We start from the raw sequence: 15,305 nt of genomic DNA on the forward strand, positions 1-15,305 counted from the left end.
ACAGGTGTGTGCAGGCACCCATGTGGGGCCTCCTTGGGACAAGAGGAGGAGCCACCACAACAGGGCACCCACTGCACCAAGGCACCCACCCTCCTCTTACTTGCTTCCTCCTGAGCCTGCGAGGAGGAGGGCTGGTGCAATGCCACACTGCTGGGCCTAGAGATTCTGAAGTGGCGAACCATACAGGCTCTGCGCCAGACTTTGGGCCCGGAGTCAGCCTCCTGCCAGGGCCCTGGCGAGTGCCTCAACCTGGGTGCCTTGGTTTCCTTCTCCCACCCAATACTCAGAGCTCAGAACTATTGGGAGGATCAAGTCACTTGGGGCTCAGAAGAGTGCTTGGCACTGAGTCTGTAGGAGGTGCTTTGTTCAGGGTTGGGGTTGTGTGTCTGCCAGGGAAAGAGGCCTGTGGGCTTCTTGCAGACTGAGGAGCTGAGGCCTGAGGAAGAGAAGACAGCAAGGGCTCCAGAGAAGAGTGAGGCCTTTGGGACAGGAAGATGGGCTTGGTCCTGTGCCTCCTCCATGGAGGGCATGGACACGTACTGTGGGGAGCATGCCCTTTTTTACAGGGTAAGTGGCTCAGCAGTGGCTGTCACCTTCCAACTCCTTGCCCAGCAGCCTGGGTTGCACAGCTCTCTCTCCCTGGGGTCCCCCGCACTTGCCAGCCCCTGAGTGGATTATCTCACTCTCCACACCAGCCCTGGGAGGGAGAGGCTCAAATGATCTCACAGGTGACTGAATGAGACCCAGCCTAGGATCAGGCTCCCGGCATCCCTAGTGCCCTTTCCCTCAACCACCCCACCCTGGGCAAGCTCTTGCCTCTGAGAAGTATGAGGACGCTGAGGCCCAGAGAGGTCAAGGGGCAGCCCACCACCAGCCAGTGTGAGAGGGGACCGTGATTTGAATCCTCCTGCCTAGCCTCACTGCCAAGGTTGAAGCAGGACATCCAGCCAGGACATCCCAGCAACAGTGGACAGGCAGAGCCCCTAGGACAGTGTGGGGCCTGACTCCGGCAGAAGTACCCGGGGACTGGTAAGCCACTGGTGATTTTCTTCAGACTTTACAGCTCTTTCTCCCCTGAGATGTGGAAGCAACCCCCATTTGCATCGAGAGAGTGTTAGAGACCGTGGGCAGGGGAAGGCCACAAGAGTGATTCGGTGGCGCCTCAACCATGAAATCTCTATACTGGGTCTTGATACCGCAGCACCATTGCCATCCCTAGGTTGTGAAGTGGGCCATACTAGCACTTTCTATGATTCTGTAGCTGTAGACAAATGATGGCTGGACAGATGGACGGAGATATATTCCATCCACCCCACCCTGCCCTGCTCATTCCGTGTGGCTACCTGGAGGAGGTGGCTAGTGCGATGAGCAGGGCCTGGAGGACACCACGGATGAAGACGATGGGGTTCTTCTTGGTGATGAGGAAGTAGAGCAGGGGCAGGATGAAGAGGCCGTGGACCACGAGCCCGCACACCACAGTGATGGCGTAGAAACCCAGCTTCTTCCTAACAGCCTTGGGGTCATCCATCTCCAGGATCTTGCCAGCGATGAGGAACACAATGCCAAAGGGGAAGTACCTGGGGGTGGGCAGCCCTGGGCTCAGGCAGGCAGGCCCATCCCGGCCAGGCACCATGTCACTGTGTGACCTGATCTGTGAGCCTGCCAGGCCTCACAGGTGACTGAATGAGACCCAGCCTAGGATCAGGCTCCTGGCATCCCTAGTGCCCTTTCCCTCAACCACCCCACTCTGGGCAAGCTCTTGCCTCTGAGAAGTATCCCTGCCCTCAGGAGGCCCCCATTTCAGCCCCAGCAATGGTACAGCTCCTTGGGGGACGGTGGGCAGGCCTCTGCATTTCCCCTCTCACTATATGATTCCTAATATCTGAATTCTGAACCAAGGATTGGCAGCTGGTTCTCACTTCCAGTGTGTTCTCTCTCAAAAAGCAGAGCTAAGGAGGCTCCAGGGTGAGGGAAACTGAGGTGAGCAGCAGAGCCAGGCTAGCTCTCCTCCATGCCATGCCAGAAGTAGCACGCCCAGGGCTGGAACCAGGCCTGGTCAGAGCTGGGGGTCCAGGCCTAGTTGATTAGCTCTGGAGGCTGAGCCTTCCGTGTAGCCTCTGCTGTGCTCCTAAGAGACCACAGGATGGGATGGACTGTGGTGACCCTCCATCTGCCCAGGACTGGAGAGGGTTAGGGGGCAGGTTGAAGAGGACCCTCCCTGGAGGAAGCTTACCACACAGCCAAAGCCACGATCTTCATGACAGACTCATTGAGGCACTGGCAAAAGCTGACCAGTGGGGCCCCGCTGTCACCCATGCGGCCCAGCATGATGCCTGTGGGGACACATAGCATATCACAAGTGTGCCAGCCAGGGCACAGGCATGTCAGTGGTGCACGCACGTACACACACACACACACACATGTTCCAGCCCTGGCTGCCTCCCCAGCAGTCTTTGACCAGCCAGCACTGCCCCCAACTCCCATCTCCCTTTGGCCTCCACCACTGGACCTGACAGCCCCCCCCCACCCCCGTCTCACTCCTCTCTAACCTGTCTCCACATGGCAGATGGCATCCCCTCAAGATAAAAATGCTCCTGCCAAACACCCTTGACATCCCTGTCCCCGCACTTAGACCATAACCAAGTTCCCACAACTTCCACTCCATATCTGACCCTGCTGTGCCACCCTCCTCCGCCCGCCCTGCTCTTCCCTTCCTCACTGTCCCCTGCCTTGCTGGCCTTCCTCAGGCTTCTAGAATACATGAAGGTCTGCTCTGCCTCAGGGCCTTTGATCATCCCTTTCCAAGGCCTGAGTACTTCCTATAGCCTAGAAGCCCCTCCCCACTCCCCTGGGCCAACTCCCAAATTATTCCCCTCTCGTCTCTCGCTGTGTTCTTTATGTTGCTTATTACAACTGATAACTTTTTCCCCATTTGTCTGCTTTTTCTCCTTGTCCCTTCTGGTCGGTTAGCTCCATGGGGGTGAGAACTGGCTTCTCAGCTGGCTCACAGGAGACACCTGACAAAAACTACTGAATGACTGATGCTGAAGCCATCCCTGAAGCCCCAGTGCCCCTGGAGTATTCTGGGTTTCCCTTCAGTGCTCGCAACATACTTGGAAATCACACAGGTGCAGACTGTACCATGGGGTCAGATCCATGACACTGGGCACCACCATGCCCGTCTTGAAAAGGTGGCTGATGGCTGCTCTCCTGGCAAGACCAAGATGGGTCACAGAGCACACTCCCAGGCTGCCCTGGGGAAGCTCATGTCACATGCTCAGAGCTCAGTGACTGGCTCAGCCAGTGGGGGACAGGGTGGCATTCCCCTCCTGGCCTGTGGGACTCTTTCCCTATAGTCCACAGAGCAGCTGCCCTGTGGTGATGGGGTGAAAAAGGGGCCCTGTCTGGTTGGACAGGAGAGGCTAGAATTGGAGGTGACACAGGGCCTAGCCCTGCCCAGCTGGCCTGTCACAGCGTGGCTGATGTGGACTCAGGTTCCTTCTGCCAGCTCCATCCCTCCCCAGGCTACTCTTGTCCCTCCCAGCCTCCACCTGGATTTCTCTGGGGGAATCCAAGGACTCTGGCTGGATGGGAGCTAGTGTGCAGGGATCTGGGGGTGTGGCGGTGGGGCGCCCCTGCAGGCAAGGCCAAGGAGACCTCAGCACTAGCTACATCTCAGCACTAGGGAGGGTCAGAGAAAGAAGGCTCAACTGAGGAGTCAAAGAAAACCTGTTCAGAGCAAATATTAGCACTGACAAACACGGGCACCAGCAGATGTGGGCATAGACAGAGGTAGGCACACACTAACGCTGGTTCACACTGACTTGATACACACACACAAACGTTGATATGTGGATAGTTACACCTGTTCGGTAATTACCCAGGTGACTGGAGTCCTAAGGGTTTTTTTTTTTTTTTGGCTTTGCTAATAGATTCCTTCTTCCATGTCCCCTTCCCTAAGAGAGACTCCAGGTGGGGAAAGGAAAAATGTCCAGGACTGAGGACTGAGTGCCAGGGATGCTGAAGGGTCCTTCCAGCACCAGCCTGCCCCATGCTCACCAGCCTGTCCTGGCCCCTTCACATGCCAGACATTTTGGCCCAGATGATCAGAGCCTTGTCTGTCATCGTCCATTCATTTGGCCATCTGTCACTCATCTCTCCAACAGGTTGACTGAGCCCAAAGACCAGGTCATAGGGAGCTCTGCAGCTGGCTTGGCTTCTTTCTAAGTGTAGAGCATGTCCAGCTTTGTGACCCTCTGAGGAGGTCACACCAAGAAGGGAACCAGGTGGCCCTTGGACCAGGGTGGTGGTGGTGGGAAAGGGAAATTTATGAATAGAGGGAGAATCCAGAGGCAGACCTGACAGGATTTGACCATGGGGCTAAGGCAGAAGTGGGGGAGAAAGTGAGCCCAGATGTCTTGCATGAGCAGCCAGGAGGATAAGGAGGCTGGTTACTTGAGAAGAAACCCTGGTGGAGCCATGGGGAGCAGGAGATGGCTGCCCCAGGCCCCACAGTGCAGGTCAGTGCTGAAGGATTGGGAGTTGTCCTAAGAAGGAAAAGGGTATTGTGGGGGCACCACAGGCAGAGGCACAGCCATAGGTTTTTGTGGAGACTGAAGCTATACAGCTTAGGGGCTCTCTTAAGTACAAGAAATTTAAAAATAAAAAGGTCTAGGCCTTGGAAGGCTCCTATACAAATGAGGGATCCTGAGCCTTGAACTTTATGGCTTCGTGGAGATTAGGGGTCTTTGGGGACCCAGAGAAGAGTAGCTGGGGAAGGGTGTGGTCAGGGAGGACACTATGGAGCCTAAGAAATGGCACAGACAAGAAATGGCTCTGAAGAGAGAAGTGGCCAGTGAGAAGCCCTGGGGGTGGGGGTGGGGTGATAGACCTTAAGTAAACAGTGGCACCCCTCCCCATCCTTTCCAAGCCTTGTGAAAAGTCGAGGGACAGGCTTCTGGCAGGGACTGGGGACACAAAAGAAGAGGGAGAGCCAGTGTCCCTGGAAGAAAATCAGACCTCAGGGATAGGGATTCTGAGCGAGGACCCCCTGGCTCGCTGTGGGGGTGGGGAGGTGGATACCCTCAGTGAAGGAATGGGGGCTCGAGCCACTCTGTTGCCTAGGAAAAGGAGGAAGGGCCTGGAGGGCTAAAGGGTTCCAGGTTACTTAGAGAGCTGGATGGCAGGATGCCGGGAGGGGACGGCTGCTGGGCACTGTGGGGGTGGGCAGGTAGCACATACCCATGGTGGCAGAGAAGATGACGATGCCCAGCACATTCATGCCATCGCTGGTGCCTGGCTCTGACTTGTAAACCACCTCAGGTGCCGGGGTCAGGTCCAGGGCGAAGTTCTGCACACGAGAGCCATTCTCTTCCTGGACTCCATAGATGAGGATTCTCCGAGAAGAGGCTTCCTCTGAGGCCACCTTGGGGGACTTGATAACTGGAGTGGTCTTGGTGCGGTACTGGTGGGTGACATTCCAGCCAGGAAGAAGTCAGGACCCAGTGTTATGATATCAACAACAAGAAGAATGTCTCAAAAGCACATTTGCATCTCCTTATATCCTATCCAATCGACAGTAGCCTTGTGAGGTAGGCAGGGCGGGGGTTATTATTAATACTTTATCTAAAAGAAACTGAGATTCCTTCATTCATTCACTACCTGGAGTGTCTGCCTCCAGCTTTCCAGCCTCTTCCGATATGCATCAGAACCCCACCTGGTTCCCTGTCTAACCATCTGTCCATCTACTGAGATACGTCTCCCCACAGTAGCCATCCACCTACCCACCAGCCAGCCTGCTTCCCATCTGGTGGGAGTGGGGGCTTCCCTCCGAGACAGCTCCACTCTCCTTCAGCCTGCCTCTGGTCCTCCTCTGTCCCTAGAGCATTCCTGGATCTCTCCCCCTTAGGTCTCAGGGGCTGGGAACCCAAACAGGGAAGCCCTCACCCTCCTGAACATCACAGTATCAATAAGATGGGGTAAAAAGAACCAGGCAGGAAATATATGGGACCTAGGTCTCTGAGCTTCCTTTTTCCTCATTTGTAAAATGGAATCATAACAGCATCTATCTTGCTGGTAAATAAAACTGTACACACATATATAGTGTCAACAGCAGTTCTGGGCACATGGCAAGGCCAATGTATACTTTACTGTTTCCCTCAGCAGCAGTGAAAACAGCACCCAAGGCTGAACACTCTGTGCTGGGTGCTGAGATACAAAAATGAACCAAATACGAGTTCTGCCCTGAGAGTTTGGGAGAGGGAGTGACTAGTATGACTAGCTCTGCCTGGAGGAGTCAGACTGCCTTACAGAGAAGGGACTTTTTGGTTTAAGTCTTGAAGGATGAGTAGGGGTTTGTTAAAAGAAAAAGATTACTCCAAGAAGGCATAAGGTAGAGTGATATTCTCTTTCTCTGTTACCTTTAATAATTTCCTACCATAGTTGGCAGCGAGACCCTGCATAACCTGGCTAATTCTGAAGGCAAAGACCCAAGATATTAGTGGCTTATGCAAGCTCCTCATTTGGAGCTCCCTTCCCAACCCTCAGCCATCTCCTTTGTGTCCCCAGCCCAACACAGGGCCCAGCCCCAGGAAGGGGCTCAGGACACACCTGCTGGGTTGAGTCAACCAAACAGCTGACATGAGGAAGGAGAGGAGAGCTGTTAAAAGTGCAGACAAAGACAGAGGTGCAAAGAAGTTTACCACAATTTCTAAAAGAGGCAAAACTTTGAAAGCAACCTAAAGGAACACTGAAAGGGGCATGGGTCAGTAAATGACAGTCCAGCCTTCCCACGGCTCCTATATTACCACTCAGTGTTGTGCTTTTAAGGATCAGTTAGTAGCCAGGGAAAATACTCATGTATGATGAAAGAGGGTGGGGGGAACAGGATATAAACCGTGCATGTACTACAATCCTTATTTAATTAAAAAATATAGATAGATAGATAGATAGACATAGATATAGATATATACACATACGTACATGGACTAGAAACATACTGTCTGCTACCTCTCCTTCTGGTACTGCCAGGACACCTTTCTAGATGAGTCAACCATCTAGAATTTTTTTTTTACTTTATTTAATATTTTCCTAATTTTCTATAGTGAATATTATAACTATTCTTATTAGGGAGTAAAAGGATTATTTAAGGAAAAAAAAGGAAGAAGTGGGCTGGGGTTGTGGCTCAGAGGGAGAGCGCTCGCCTAGCATGTGTGAGGCACTGGGTTCGATCCTCAGCACCACATAAATAAAATAAAGACATTGTGTCCACCTATAATTAAAAAATAAATATTAAAAAGAAGAAGAAGAAGAAGAGGAGGAGGAGGAGGGGAAGAAAAGAGACTTAGCAGGGCTGGCGTGTGGCTCAGTGGTGGAGCACTTGCCTCACACATGTGAGGCCCTGGGTTCCATCCTCAGCACCACATAAAAATAAATAAACAAAATAAAGATGTTGTGTCCATGTATAATTAAAATATATATATTAAAAAACAAAAGACTTAGCAGCCAGCTGAACCTGAGTCTGTCCAGCAGCTTTTCACCTACTGGTGGCCTAACCTTGGGCAAAATCATCAAATCCTTCTGAGTTTCAGTCTCCTCAGCCAGAAAATGGGGCTGATCTGACCTCAGTGTGGGTTCCTGTGAGGAAGGTGAGGTGGTGTGTGAGCCTCTGTGTGCACCGAGGGTCTCACAGGCACTCAGCCAGGCTCCCCTCCACCCAGTAATTGTTCTTCATGGGGTACGGACATGGAGGGTCTGAGGACCTAGGTCCCCCCCACCTCTCTTCTGGCATCCTGCCTCCTCAGGAGCCTGGGGGGCTGGCAGGGCCTCCCCCTCCATCACCCAAGGACCCACTTGCTCACCTGTTTGAATGTGGCTTCCACCAGGTTGGCTGGGAACATGTTCCTGGGAAGAGAGTCAGCGAATGAAGAATTGCAGAGCCCAGGTCTGGAAAGCCCTTGGGGTCAGGACCTTGGGGTCATCTCAAACCTCCCTTGGCAGCCCAGGCCCTCCACGAGCCAGCCCCTCTCCCTGCAGTCTCCTCTCCCCACACAGCTGGCCCTGCCGCCGTCACCCACAGCAACCTGACCAGACTTTGCACTTTTCCAGCCCCAGGCCTTGCTCACGCCGTTCCCTCTGCCTGGAATGGCCTCCTGCTTCTCTGCCTGACCAGCTCCTGCTCCCATCAATCACAGTCAAGCGCCACTTCCTCTGCCCAGCCCTGTCTGACTCTCTACCTCTGTCTGCCTCTCTTTGAAGGCAAGTCTCGGTTGTTCACATTCTATCTGTGGGGCCTGACACAGGACCTGGCTCAACCATGGGATAATCACATCATCCCGTGGGATAGGGATTGGTCCCAGGACTGCCCCACATGTGTCAAAATCCGAGGTTGTTCAAGTTCCTTGTATAAAATGATGTAGTATTATAACCTACACAATCCTCAACAAGTGCTGGCGAGGATGTGGGGAAAAGGGTACACTTGTACATTGCTGGTGGGACTGCAAATTGGTGCAGCCAATTTGGAAAGCAGTATGGAGATTTCTTGGAAAGCTGGGAATGGAGCCACCATTTGACCCAGCTATTCCCCTTCTTGGTCTATTCCCTAAAGACCTAAAAAGAGCATGCTACAGGGACACTGCTACATCGATGTTCATAGCAGCTCAATTCACAATAGCAAGACTTTGGAACCAACCCAGATGCCCTTCAATAGACGAATGGATTAAAAAAATGTGGCATTTATACACAATGGAGTATTACTCTGCATTAAAAAATGACAAAATCATAGAATTTGCAGGGAAATGGATGGCACTAGAGCAGATTATGCTAAGTGAAGCTAGCCAATCCCTAAAAAGCAAATGCCAAATGTCTCCTTTGATATAAGGAGAGTAACTAAGAACAGAGTAGGGACGAAGAGCATGAGAAGAAGATTAACATTAAACAGAGATGAGAGGTGGGAGGGAAAGGGAGAGAAAAGGGAAATTGCATGGAAATGGAAGGAGACCCTCAGGGTTATACAAAAGAACATACAAGAGGGAATGAGGGGAAAGGGAAAAATAATACAAGGGGGAGAAATGAAGGTCAATAGGGGGGGTAGAGAGAGAAGAAGGGTGGGGAGGGGAGGGGAGGGAGGAGGGGGGATAGTAGAGGATAGGAAAGGCAGCAGAACACAACAGACACTAGTATGGCAATATGTAAATCAATGGATGTGTAATTGATGTGATTCTGCAATCTGTATATGGGCTAAAAATGGGAGTTCATAACTCACTTGAAGCAAAGTGTGAAAGATGATATATCAAGAACTATGTAATGTTTTGAACAACCAACAATAAAAAAAAAAATAAATAAAAAATAAAGCATCTCTAGGTTACTTATAATAGTTAATATGATTTAAATGTGGTGTAAATAGTTGTTGTATTGTCTGGGGAATGATGACAAGGGGGAGAAATGACACAAGTGCAGTTTTCCTCCAAATAGTTTTGACCTTCAATTGGTTGAGTCTGTGGATATGGAACCCATCGATACAGAGAGTTGACTGTGTTTTCATTAATGTTTTATTATAAAGCTTAAAATGAAGCCGGTCTTGTCCTGCCAGCTTTAAAGAAGTAACTGTCAAAACGGTGTGACACAGACAGCCATCAGTGGAAGGAAAAAGGTGGCAGAACCTCAGCCCAGAAATAGAACCCAGGACCTTTCACATTTCACATCACAAATCAGTGAGGAATGGGAAGGCTCATCATGGATTGCTGCTGGCTAACTATTTGGGAAAATAAACGTTAGATCCTTGTTTAACACCTTTTACCAAAATAAATTACAGATGGTTTTAAAACATACATAATTGGAAAAAAGAAAGAAAGAAAGAAAGAAACCAAAAACCAGATATTGGTGGTGCACAACTATAATCCCACTTACTTGGGAGGGTGAGGCAGGAGGATCTCAAGTTTGAGGATGGCCTGGGCAACTTAGCAAGACTTTATCTTAAATAAAAAATAAAAAGGACTAGGAATGTAGCTCAACACTGCTGTGTTCAATCTCCAGTATTAATGAATAAATAGTTAGAAGAAACAAAAGTTAATATTTTATCATGTCTCAGATTATGAAAGGACTCTCTAAAAACAAATGAAGCAATTGAGGAAAAAAATTTACTACACTAAAAATAAGAAATTCCTAAGTGTACTCTGGTATCCTGGATTACATCCTGGAACAGAAAAAACAAATGACATTAATGGAAGCTGATGAAATCCAAATGAGATCTGTAACTTAGTTAATGGTGTTGCACTCATTTAATTCCTTAGTTTTGATTAAAGGACCTTTCTTTCTTTTTTTTTTTTTAAAGGACCATTTTTATATAAGACGCTAACTAACATCCAGGGTGTTGTAGGGGATCTTTTCTTTGCAATTTTTTTTTTTTGACAAAATGAAAAGCTAAAAAAAAAAAAAAAAAGTAGGTCTATAAGAAGGATTACAATACAAATGAGATTATAAGGCAAATAACCAACTAGGGAGACTAGATGACCAAGTGTTATTTAAAAGGTTCACAAATCTTGCCCTTATTCCCGTGCTCCCAGCCAGTCTCCTCTCACCAGAGTACCAGCTCCCTGGAGGGCAGAGACCTCTGTCTTGATTCCGGTGGTGTCCCCAGGATCTGGAAGAGGGCCTGGCACACATCAGGGACTCAGCCACTATTTGCTGCATAGACAAACAAACAAAAGGACCCTCAAAACAGTAATGCCTCCATAGGCAAATGATTGGAAGATAGGCCCAGGCAATTTACTTTCCAAAAGAGATGCACTTGGGCAAAAATGCTTTTAAAAAATGTTTGGCTTTATCAATGCATGAAAGACATTTCCATCTATGAAAGTGACCATGTGTTTTTTAAATGAAGTCCACATGCTGGGGAGATGGGCACCCTCAGGTGGATCTGGGAGTGACATTTTCTTTCCAAAGCAGTTTAGCAATTCATGTCCAGAGTTTAAATCCTTGTCTTTATAGGAATTCCCCTTCTAGGAATCAATTTGAAATCAGAGATGCCAAAAAGACTCTTGTTCCAGCTTGTACTTGCTGGAACAGTCCATGTGCAACACACTCATGCTGCTCTCCTCCTAGATCACCCTCCCACTCACTTTTGTTCTTGGCAAATCTCTTCTCTCTCAAGACTCAGTTCACACATGCATGGAGTTAGACACGTGGACGTGAGTGTGCACACTTTCTCAATCCTACTCCCAAGCAGCCATTGCTGGAGGCAGACACTGTCATGTTTTCACTGCTGCCAAGACTCTGGTTCAGTGTACATATATGGCTGGAGGAAGAGGGTCAGAAGGAGCTAGCAAAGCAGAAGGCTGGTCATGGGTATGTTGTGACCCAACCATCATTTACCCATTCCCCAGGAGTTTCAGCTTTGTCACAAGGGAGAGAAGAAGCAAAGGTCAGGAACTGGGATCTCAGAGGTTTGAAGAATTTTTTTTTTCCCATGAGAGATAAGCACATCTCTGCCACCAGTATGGGAGCAGCCTGCAAAATCTTTCTGACATCAAGCAGACCAGAAGCACAGTGCCTGCATTAGTGCCGGGAGCATGCATGTACAACCTGCTGGGGTACATGGTCCACCTGCCCTGGGCATCTGTGACCAGGTGCACTGATTGTTAAATAGTTTGAAAATCTCTCCCAGGTTTAGCTCCAGGAGATTCAAGTGACTTAATCAGAGGTTGTTTTCTAATGAAATTTGAAGGTAAGTCTGCTTTAGCTTGAGCAGAAACTAAAGAACATGTGAAAGATCAGGAAAAAACAAATGGAATTTGTACCTGTCATGTACATTCCTTTGAACCTTCCTTTAACGTCAGCACAATGTCGAATGAGACATGCTGATGATGAAAGACAAGTGCTAAGCATGGCAGTGCACACAGATGACCAAGTATGAGATCCTGATGCGTGAGAGTTGCCCGCCTCTGGACCACTCATTTAGGAGAAAATGCAAGGCTTTATCCCCCACTAGGAATCAATCACCTAACCTCTGCTGTTGCAGGTTTCTCTTAATTAGCAGCCTGGAGCAGTTCCTGACTGACATGTTTGCTCATACTAACATCAGGGAACTGCAGATTTAATCAAGAATTTTGCTTTGGATTATTATTTGGGGAAAATGTAAAACATTTTCTTTTGGCTTTGAATATCCATGGGAGTCGGTCCTGCATGTCCGGTGAGGCCTGTGCTCCTGGTGGCAGCTACAATGTGCCTGGAGATAATTGCCATGCTTACAAATACCCACACACTCCCTGTGCATTTCTGTGGGCAGGGCCAAGGTCCATCTCCAGACTTCCCCCTCATTTATTATTTGAGTTCTCACTGTGACAGTTTCAAACTAGCCCCCAGTCACTTGTCTACAATCCAGGCCCCAAAGGTGGAGATTACTTCTTTTCAAACACAGCTTCTGAGAATTTTGTTCAGTCCCTGAGATGGTAACTAGGAGCTATAAAGCCAAGTCATTACTCAACCTCTGTGGTGTTTTAATAAGATTGGGAAAAAAAGAAAAAGAAAAAAAAATAAGAAAAAGAAAGAATAAGGGGCCAACTCTGATTAGTGTTCTGCGTGGGTTTTTTCTGTGAAGCTGCACAGGGATCAGACGTCAGTTTTCTGGAGCCCCCACTTGGAGCCTTGGGAAATGAATTCATGTCTTGGCAGGTCATCCAGGGACACAGCCTGTTGCATTCCTCTGGAATCATCTTGACACATGGACATAAATCTTTGCACCCCTGGAGGTGAGCTGTGTGGCTTCTTTTCCCCTGTGTAGTCAGCCCCTGTATCTTTCTGGCTTTTCATTTGTCATATCTGCTACCACGTCCCAGTTCCCTGTCCTAGTCATACATTTTCTTGTTCAGTCAAAAACATTTGCAGGCACCTGCTCTGGGCCAGAGCAAAGGGAAGGAGATCCCAGGTACCTTCATTGCCAGTGTCCTCATTGTCCTCACATCCTCTCAGAGGATGACAGTGGCATCCCTCATACCCTTCTTATCTATAGATGAGGGACAGTCCTATTGCAGAGCCTTGTATTTACCACCCCACACCCAGTTTCTATTACAATGTCTTTGTCCAGAGCCGGTTCTTAGTAAAGGTGAGCTGCTTTGGGTGTAAGTGACCACATCTGCTCCCTGGGCATCTCTATACCAAATTTTGTCCACTCCATCCTTCTCCAGCTCATTCTTCCCAACCTCACCAGCTTCTCCTCCCTCCCTTTTTTATTTATTTATTTTGCTGTGCTGGGGATCAAACCCAGGGTGTCAAGAATGCTAGGCTACCCTCCAGCCCCAGCTTCCCTTTCTAAGGCCAAACAGCCAACCCCACCCTGGGGACATGCAAGGTCCAGGAGGTTGAGCTGTCCTGTTGCTCTAGAATCTGCTTCCAGAAGCTTCAGCTCATTCTCTGCAGCTTGTTCACTGGCTCGTGGGCTTTGGTGTGTAGAACCACAGAATCGGAGGCATCTTGAGAATCACTGGGAACTGAACTGTGGAGAGAGGGCCTGGCCTGGTCAGGGTCACACAGTGGCTTATTGCTGGCAATGCTGAGATGAGACCGCAGGTCTCTCAGGTTCTGGTACTCCACCACAGAAAGCATGTGACACCTCCCCGCAGCCCCACTCTCTGACCAAGAAATAGTGACGGTGATGCCCAACCACCCAGGTTTGCAAAAGCCTCAAAGCAGAAGGATCAGTTTTCACCATGCGAGAAGCAGCTCTGGAACATTTGACTTTGACACGTGTGTCTGATCCAAAGCTCTGCAGCCCCTGATCAGGGTAGGCTGTGCAAGGGGGGAGAGGTCTGCTCCAGCACCCACCACTTCTTCTATCACGTGGAAAAGCTGTTTGGAATCACAGAATCCAAGAAATGATGAGTCATAGGCACCAGATCCTAGAAATAATGGATCTTAGAAATGAGGCTTCTCCAAATTCTTCCTGCCTTGGCTGCCAGGACACTCGATCTCCTCCTGTCCCCACTTGTGTTCCATTTGCTCCCACAGCCTCCAGCATGGCTGTGCACCAAGGCTGGTCCTGAGCCTCTGTGGCCGGCACACAGGGTGTTTCTCCTGGGTGATTCCAGCTCCTCCCAGGGCTTCAGACCCCAACTCCACTGAAGACTCTGTGTCCCATGTATGCATTCAGCAGACACCTAGTACCTGCTCTATGCTGTTCCAGGCTCCAGGAAAGAGCAGGGAACAGATTTGTAGGGATCTGGCTACAAGGGGCATATAACTGTTTATTCCAATGGGGGCCACAGAAGAAGAAATAAAGAAGTTCATGGATGTGATAGTGTCTGTAGTCATGAAGGCTGTGATGAAGAGCAAAGAGAAGAGAGGAAGAGAGAGAATGGGGTGGGGAAGGGACCATGAGGACCTTCTGAAGGTGATACTGAGCACAGACATCGACCGAGTGAGGGAAGGGGCCATGTGCTCCCCCATCAAGGCCATTCAGAGAGGCACCAATGTCACCAAGACAGGAGCACACTTGACATGGAGGAACAGCAGAGGCCAGCTTGGCCAGGGTCAGGGGAAGGAAGGGAGAATTGCCTCTCCCACTCTGAGTTTGGGCTTGGCTGTGTGATTTTCTCTGGCCAAGAGGATGCTCATAGACTTGCCAAAAGCAGAGGCTTGAAAACACACTCACAAGCTTCTATTTCCTCTCTTTCTCCTCTACCTTCAGCATAAAAGGATGCCCAGATAAGCTCTCTCCTGGAATCCTGTTGCCACCCTGAATGAAGCTGGACTGGCCTGCCAGAGTAAAGACCACACACAGCCCTGCTGAGCCATATCAGCCAATTCCACAGTGGGGCCATTGGCCTCCTGCAGGCCATGGCTGAGCTCAGCCAAATCAGCAGATCCTCCCAGCTGACTGTAGACTCCTGGTGGTCATTTCAAACACAAAAATCTTAGGTAGTTTGTTACACAGCAATAACTGACTGACACAGAGGGTGAGAGTTTTTTTTAAAGAGGGGGAGAGAAGCTGTGCTAGGCATATATCCCCATGGGGGATGAGAGGAATGCTTCTCCCTAAACTGAAGCCAGGAGAACTATTCAGAGATCTTGGCTCATGTTCCCCAGGGTTTGAGGAATGTAGGGGCTGGTTCCTGACTCATGTCCAAAGGCCCTGGGAAAGACCTGCACTTCTAACAAGAATATGTATTCTTTCCCATGGGCCAGTCACAGAAGGGACTCTGCCCAAGAACATCACCTAGAGGGGTGAGCTGACCACAGCAGAGGGATTAAGCAGAGATCAGGCCTGAGGAGGGTGCTTGAAGCAGACAGATGGAAGAGATATAAAGATGTAG

At 49.6% G+C, this 15,305-nt stretch overlaps 2 protein-coding genes across 3 annotated transcripts in view; one reads left to right on the forward strand and one right to left on the reverse strand.

Annotated features, from left to right (window-relative positions):
* Podn (podocan) overlaps nt 1-8,445 on the forward strand; it is a 34,820-nt gene extending 26,375 nt beyond the window's left edge. The window contains exon 11 of the mRNA XM_046450992.2: nt 7,884-8,445. The gene's annotated coding sequence lies outside the window, so the exon portion shown is untranslated. The remainder of the gene's footprint in view (nt 1-7,883) is intronic.
* Slc1a7 (solute carrier family 1 member 7) overlaps nt 1-15,305 on the reverse strand; it is a 44,788-nt gene that overhangs the window by 3,118 nt on the left and 26,365 nt on the right. For both annotated transcript variants that reach the window (XM_046450994.1, XM_046450996.2), the window contains 4 exons: nt 7,860-7,902; nt 5,242-5,464; nt 2,234-2,333; nt 1,344-1,577 (listed from right to left, as the gene is read on the reverse strand). In XM_046450994.1, the coding sequence (XP_046306950.1) occupies nt 1,344-1,577; nt 2,234-2,333; nt 5,242-5,464; nt 7,860-7,902 (600 nt within the window). The remainder of the gene's footprint in view (nt 1-1,343; nt 1,578-2,233; nt 2,334-5,241; nt 5,465-7,859; nt 7,903-15,305) is intronic.

This window comes from Marmota monax, unplaced genomic scaffold (assembly GCF_021218885.2).
Source record: "Marmota monax isolate L192 unplaced genomic scaffold, Marmota_monax_Labrador192_F-V1.1 WCK01_AAM20220418_F8-fsc00023, whole genome shotgun sequence".
NCBI classification, from domain to species: Eukaryota; Metazoa; Chordata; class Mammalia; order Rodentia; family Sciuridae; genus Marmota; species Marmota monax.